Below are 8455 nucleotides of genomic sequence, written 5' to 3' on the forward strand. Positions count from 1 at the left end.
ATCAACACTCACAAGTATAAAACTGCTTTTTCAAAGTAATAATTTCTTATTTCAAGCATGAACAAAAAAATCATGACTGACACAATTGTGTCTCATAATTAAAACAGATGACAGCCAAATGGACTTTGTTTGCTGTTTTATTTTCAATGAAACAATAGAAAATACGTACTCAAAGTAGTACAGTTGGCACAGTACAGTGAACGGACAGTTAATATTTAAACATTTCACATGTGACATTTCAAACTATTTTGAACAGAAATAGTTCATGCACATTCAGATGAATTCTTCAAAATTACAATGCAAATAGAAAAGAGGCATTCAATTTTTTTAAAATTGTATTTGATATGCCATTGATATTTTTGAATTATTATTATTATGATTTGAAACTGGATTTTGCATGTCACTATAAAGTTACATAAGCCTTGCTTGTTCAATATTCAATGCAAAACTTGTTTGAGTCCCTATTAAAAACTTAATTTGTTCAACCTTGGCCCGCGGCTTTGTTGAGTTTTAAATTTTGGCCCACTCTGTATTTGAGTTTGACACCCCTGATGTAGAGGGTTAAAAAAAAACAACGTACGTATCACTTTTGATACATTTGGCCTTTTAATGGTTGTAGAGGTGTCAAATGCTCCTCTAACAGTCTGTCACCTTCCACACAGTGCGATGGTGAACATGTGTGACCAGTTCTGCTGGATGCCGCTCCATCATGCTGCTCAAGCTGGCCTGGCGGAACTTCTGGAACTTCTAATGACGGCAGGAGCCGAGATAAACGCTCAGACCATCACCGGGACCACACCTCTAATGGTGGCCATCGAGAGCAACCATCTAGCCTGTGTGGAGTTCTTCATCGACAATGATGCCAACCTCCTAATGGAGAACAAGAAAGGTAGGACTCACACGATAGAAATATGTACGGTACGTGTCATCAGAATAGAACAGAGATACTTTACCAATGATGTGAAATTAGATAATTTCCTGCTTGATTAGTATCTCACAGCACACTAAAACTTGGGAACGTTAGGTCAGGAAAAAACACAGAGGCTATATCATCTCTACCAGCCTGTTTTGATATAGCCTCTGTTTTTTCCTGACCTAACGTATATTCCGCTCTACCCCGGTATTGAGCACTGTATAACGGATAAACTACAGAAACCTATATACATACATATACATATATACTTATATGTATATATATATATATATATATATATATATATATACTCATATACATATATATATATATATATATATATATATATATATATATATATATATACTCATATACATATATATATATATATATATATATATATATATATATATATATATATATATATATATATATATATATATATATATATATATATATATATATATATATATATATATATATATATATATATATATATATATATACATAATAGAAATATATGTCACAGAACAACACCTGGAAATAATGAACAACTGCAGAAAAGGACCTTTTTTTAATGTTTGAGGTTAAAAATATAGACAAAAGATGCAGAAATTAACACTAACTGAATTGTATATACATATATATATATATATATATATATATATATATATATATATATATATATATATATATATATATATATATATATATATATATATATATATATATATATATATATATATATATATACATATATACATACATACATATATATATATGTATGTGTGGGGGGAAAAAATCACAAGACTATTTCATCTCTATTTCAGACTATTTCAGAGATGAAATAGCCTTGTGATTTTTTCCCCCCATACATGCATACAGTATATATACATATAAATATAGACAAAATATGCAGAAATTAACAGTAACTGAATTGTATATACATATATATACAGTATATATATATATATATATATATATATATATACATATACATACATATATATATATATATACATAAGATATACATATATGTATATATATATATATATATATATATATATATATATATATATATATATATATATATATATATATATATATATATATATATATATATATATATATATAATATATCCATATATATGTATATATATACATATATGTATGAGTATATATATACATATATAAGTATATATATGTATGTATATATATATATATATATATATATATATATATATATATATATATATATATATATATATATGTATGTATACATATATATATATATATATATATATATATATATATATATATGTATACAGTATATATATATATATATATATATATATATATATATATATATATATATATATATATATATATATATATATATATATATATATATATATATATATATATATATGTATACAGTATATATATATATATATATATATATATATATATATATATATATATATATATATATATATATATATATATATGTATGTATATACCATTCAGGGCAGCACGGTGGCAGAGGGGTTAGTGCGTCTGCCTCACAATACGAAGGTGCTGAGTAGTCTGGGGTTCAATCCCGGGCTCGGGATCTTTCTGTGTGGAGTTTGCATGTTCTCCCCGTGACTGCGTGGGTTCTCTCCGGGTACTCCGGCTTCCTCCCACCTCCAAAGATATGCACCTGGGGATAGGTTGATTGGCAACACTAAATTGGCCCTAGTGTGTGAATGTGAGTGTGAATGTTGTCTGTCTATCTGTGTTGGCCCTGCGATGAGGTGGCGACTTGTCCAGGGTGTACCCCGCCTTCCGCCCGATTGTAGCTGAGATAGGCTCCAGCGCCCCCCGCGACCCCAAAGGGAATAAGCGGTAGAAAATGGATGGATGGATGTACCATTCAGTTAGTGTTCATTTCTGCATCTTTTGTCTATATTTTTAACCTCAAACATTCAAAAAAGGTCCTTTTCTGCAGTTGTTCACTATTTCCAGGTGTTGTTCTGTGACCACCTCCTCCTACATATTTCATCAGATGGCTTCCAAACTTTACCCACACACACATTAGGAAGGATGCTAAAAATGTTTAGGTTTTCATTTTAGGACGTGGGCAAAGCATGGCGACCAAGATTATCCTTTTTCTATAGAGCGTCTAAAAGTCACAACTTTACCGTAGAGCAGGTGTTCTAAAATTGTAATTAGTTTTAGTCTGTAAAAAAAATAATTCTAGCGATTTTACGATAAAAAACAAACAAACTGCCAGCTCAGTCACCAGAATTTGACCATACAATTTATGGTGGTTTTACACCAAATTTCTGCAAATTGAAAAAGTGTACCACTGTTGTTTTTACGTTAACATTTTGGTGATTGAGCTGACAGTTTTTACTGTAAAATCTATGGCCATTTTTTTTTACAGTGCATTACAATAAATTAAAAACAGTACCACTTTATTACTTACTTTTTTACCGTAAAATCTACATTCCCTGTTTTTACACTGCAATACTGTCAATGGAAGAATGCCACCACTGATGATTTTATACTAAATTTCTGGCAATGGAGCTGCAGGTTCTTACTGACTTTTTTACAGTGTAGCCTTGCGGACATGCCACCAGTAATTGTGCATTTTGAAAGATGTCACTATGAATATGTGTTACATTTGGTAGCCAACCTTTGGACATCCCTTATCTAAACGTTCTCCAATCTAATTTACTAAAGTCATTTACAAAAGGTAAGCTGGCCAGGTTATGGGCTACTAGGAACAAGCAGCTACACAACAGCTAAGCGCACAATCGTCATAGGGCTGGGTGATAAAACGATAACGATATATATCACGATAGCCTCGTAGTCGATGTCCATAAAAAATGCGTTTGATCATTTTTATTCCTCATTGGTGGGAAGAAAGGGTAAGTATGGAAGCAAGGTTGGTTGCATGAACAGAGACACTCGCTCTCTGGTAACCGACAAACGCAGGAAGTGATCACTGATCAGTGGGAGTGACACGCTAACAGCCAATCAGGTAACAGTATCAACTATCAAGTTTGCTTGATTCTCTGCATGGAGTGAGAAGAGAAAGTCCAAATGAAGAAATTGTGGATAAAAGAGGAAAAGTCACCTGGAATTGGTTTGGGATCTTTTCAAAAGGGACTGCAGTCAGACCAATGTGGTCTGTAAATGATGCAAGGCAAGATCGCTAATAGCACACCACATTAGCTGCGCTCACCCTTTAGAGCACAGCTGTAACTTCCTGGTACTAAACCTGCAGAACATAGTTCTTCTCAGGTTTCTCTATGTTTACATTTTCACACTTTGCACTATTTTCTTACACTTTATCAAGCATTTCTGACACATTCCTTATTTTTAAGAGCTTATTGTGAAGTGTTCAATGGGATTTTACTATTTTCTTCACATTGTTTGAGTGTTTTCCATGCTTGTGTTGACATTTCCTTTCTGCTTTGATAGCTGAGGAAGTTTTACATTTCAAATAAATATTTTTACATTTTATATATTTTTCTCCTGCTCCTTATTTTCCATCGGTCATAAAAAAAACAATAATTATGGAAAATCGACCAATATAAAACGTGATACAGTTTTCAGTCATATCGCCCAGCCCTAATACATAACAATCATTGAACAATATTACAGTGTAATAAGTGGCATTTGTCAATATAAACAAGTATCAAATAATTATAGTTGCGTATTACTTATACATGTGTAACTTGGGGGGCTCTAGGACCCATGGCGCCAGGTTGGAAAACTAGCAAAAGTAGTTACCCAGTACATAAGACTCAGATCTTGCAGAGAGATTGTCACTTATTGTCACTATTTTTTTTAGATATATGCATACTAGTTTTAGCTATTTGGCTGTTCTAGTTTTTATTTTTATTTATTTTTTATTATCTTTTTTTTTTTTTTTAACACACTGTAGCACTTTGAGGTTGTTTACTCAATGTAAAGTGCTTTTTACAAAAAAATCTATTATTATTATTATTATTATTATTATTATTATTAACTCATACTCAAAACAATAACAATACAAAAAAATTAAAAGACAGAAAAAATAAGAGGGGTAAAAAGAGCAAAAAGAAAAGAAAGAGAAAAATGAAAAAGAAGAAGAGAGCACAAGAACAAACGTGGACTTATGTACTGGGTGGTTGCTTTTGCTTTTCTTGTGTGCCCTGGGTCCTAGTGCCCCCAGTTACACATACAAAGTCTCCAAGGCAGAGGAAGCCTATCAGAAAGTATCCAGTAACAAACATGTCCGCATCATTCAACTTACTGCATCATGATCTTAACGTCATTAATTATTGTGCCCACCAAGTGTCACCAAAAAAAAAAACAAAAAAAACACTCCACTTCAACTTAAAGACTGCACAAGTCCATTCCAGACGGTTAATAATGAATAGGTTAGTGTTTTTCATAACTGCCATTGTTGTAATTTCACTTGATCAAACCTTTTATAACCTTCCTCACTAATAAATAATACAAGTATGTATGATTCCTGCTGATATCGTATCAAATCGATACAGGCGCCAATATCAATATCATATTGCAAGTAAAAAAAAGTTGTGTTGAGACCCCCTAGTTTAAACCTTTAAGCATAGTTAATTGTGCCTGTGAGTGCAAGAAGTGGAAGATGCAGGTTAACCGTTGTTAAGAACTACCGTATTTTCCGGACCATAGAGCGTACCCACATAATTTTAGAAGAAAAACTTTTTTTTTTCATATATAATAGCCGCATCGGACTACAAGTCACAGATACATACGTTGGGAAATCATCTATTTGCACGGAAGTATTTTGTAAATGTTTATTTACATACCTTAATTGTGTGTCTGTAACAAGGCCGTAAAACGGCTGATCGAACAAAACAGATGTCATCGTCATGGACCCACTAGCTGCGGGAGCTAGCGCTACAATTAGCTAAACAGACTCAATAAGAGGAGTGGTCCACTCCCGCCTAGCTATCCAATTTGCTAAACAGACTCAATAACTCCACGGTGACGTTTTGGTGAATTTACTGAGGAATTTGTGAAACTGAAACAATACAAAAAGAATGCCATTGTAAGTTAATAATACTAACAAAGACACTCGTAAACATGTTAGCATATTAGTTAATGCTAACGACGCTAGCTAGATTACATTATGATAGCACGTACAAATATGCATGAAAACACTATAAGTAAGAACACACTAAGTAATAAGTGTTTTGGTTATATTGTAAAACTTACAAACGTTGCTTGGAGTGATGAATGAAGAATCCATATGAGTAGAAACTAGGGATGTCCGATAATGGCTTTTTTGCCGATATCCGATATTGTCCAACTCTTAGATACCGATATCAACCGATACCGATATATACAGTCGTGGAATTAACACATTATTATGCCTAATTTGGACAACCAGGTATGGTGAAGATAAGGTCCTTTAAAAAAAAAAAAATAATAATAAAATAAGATAAATAAATTAAAAACATTTTCTTGAATAAAAGAGAAAGTTAAACCAGAATATTAATAACAGAAATAAACAACCCTTTTGTGTGAATGAGTGTAAATGGGGGAGGGAGGTTTTTTGGGTTGGTGTATCTTGTGTTTTTATGTTGATTTAATAAAAAATAAACTTTAAAAAAATCGATACCGATAATAAAAAAAACGATAACGATAATTTCCGATATTACATTTTAAAGCATTTATCGGCCGATATTATCGGACATCTCTAGTAGAAACGCTATGGATGACTAGAAGACAGAACGGCACTCCAGTTGGAAAAAAAAAAGAAGCGCTGCCCGTAAATGGGAGGACACATGCAGTGAGTGAACTCGTCCATAAGATGGCGCCAAAGCACAAACAATAAAACACTTTCTAGATGTGTTTCCTTGTTTTGTTTATTTCAAAACAATTTTTTTCATGGTTCAGTAGCGACGATGATGTTCCATAGTTGCTCTAAAGTATTAGCGGTGACTCAAGTGGACATGTTTGACTCCCATGCAGAACAAAACTGCCTGGATGTTGCCACCGCCTTTGGTGACGGACAGATATATCAGCTGGTGAAAGAGAAAGTCGAGGCCCTGCCCAAACCCAAAAACAAAGGAAAGGGTAAACCTCAGAAAGCCAAGGTAGCCAATTAACTCCTTTCAAACAATACGTCCACGTATTCCACATTAGTAACTGTCTACTTTCTTTGTCTTTTATTTGTGTCTTAGAAATAACTCTCAATCCCTCTGCTTGCTGTCCTTGGAGCTCATTCTCCCTCACTGGTCTCTTCCTTGGTCCTGGTCACCTGCAGAGTATTTCAACACCTCACTTTAAATAAATATACATTTGTACAGTGCCAGGGTTCATCTCACCTGTATCACCAACCCAAATCTGCTTACAGTTGGTCAAAAGTTACATTTCCAATAACTTTGCCCGTGTGTATGAAGTGAAATTACAGCCAAAACTTTGCAAGCTCAAAAATGTTTCACTAACTCAAAAATGTTTCACAAACTCGAAAAAATGTTTCACAAACTCAAAAGAATGTTTCACAAACTCGAAAAATGTTTCACAAACTTGAAAAATTGCTTTAGAAACTCAAAAAACTGTTTCACAAACTCAAAAAATGTTTCACCAACTAAAAAGAATGTTTCACAAACTCAAAAAAATGTTTCACAAATTCAAAAAAATGTTTCACGAACTCAAAAAAATGTTTCACAAACTCAAATAAATGTTTCACAAACTCAAAAGAATGTCACAAACTCAAAAAAATGTTTCACAAACTTGAAAAATTGCTTCACAAACTCAAAAGAATGTTTCACAAACTTAAAAATGTTCCATACACCTAAAAATGTTCCATACACTTAAAAATGTTTTCACAAACTCAAAAAATGTTTCACAAACTCAAAAGAATGTTTCATAAACTTAAAACTGTTCCATGAACTTAAAAATTATTTATTAAACTCAAAAAATTGTTTCACAAACTCATAAAAATTGTTTCAAAAACTCAATAATGTTTCACAAACTCGAAAAAATGTTTCACAAACTCAAAAGAATGTTTCACAAACTCAAAAATGTTTCACAAACTCGAAAAATTGCTTCACAAACTCAAAAAACTTTCACAAACTCAAAAAATGTTCCACCAACTCAAAAGAATGTTTCACAAACTCAAAAGAATGTTTCACAAACTCAAAAAATGTTTCACAAATTCGAAAAAATGTTTCACAAACTCGAAAAAATGTTTCACAAACTCAAATAAATGTTTCACAAACTCAAAAGAATGTCACAAACTCAAAAAAATGTTTCACAAACTTGAAAAATTGCTTCACAAACTCCAAAGAATGTTTCACAAACTTAAAAATGTTCCATACACCTAAAAATGTTCCATACACTTAAAAATGTTTTAACAAACTCAAAACAAATTTTCACAAACTCAAAAGAATGTTTCGTAAACTTAAAACTGTTCCATGAACTTAAAAATTATTTATTAAACTCAAAAAATTGTTTCACAAACTCAAAAAATTGTTTCACAAACTCAAAAATGTTTCACAAACTCAAAATAAT

The 8455-nt window shown here is 32.0% G+C and overlaps 1 protein-coding gene across 2 annotated transcripts in view; it reads left to right on the plus strand.

The window, feature by feature from the left end:
• The window catches only part of ankef1a (ankyrin repeat and EF-hand domain containing 1a), a 37687-nt gene extending 30437 nt beyond the window's left edge, over positions 1–7250 (plus strand). For both annotated transcript variants that reach the window (XM_062033935.1, XM_062033936.1), the window contains exons 8-10: positions 663–889; positions 6911–7035; positions 7123–7250. In XM_062033935.1, the coding sequence (XP_061889919.1) occupies positions 663–889; positions 6911–7035; positions 7123–7128 (358 nt within the window). In that variant the 3' untranslated portion in view covers positions 7129–7250. The remainder of the gene's footprint in view (positions 1–662; positions 890–6910; positions 7036–7122) is intronic.
• The last annotated feature ends 1205 nt before the right edge of the window (positions 7251–8455 follow it).

Source organism: Entelurus aequoreus, linkage group LG23 (assembly GCF_033978785.1).
Source record: "Entelurus aequoreus isolate RoL-2023_Sb linkage group LG23, RoL_Eaeq_v1.1, whole genome shotgun sequence".
NCBI lineage: Eukaryota > Metazoa > Chordata > Actinopteri > Syngnathiformes > Syngnathidae > Entelurus > Entelurus aequoreus.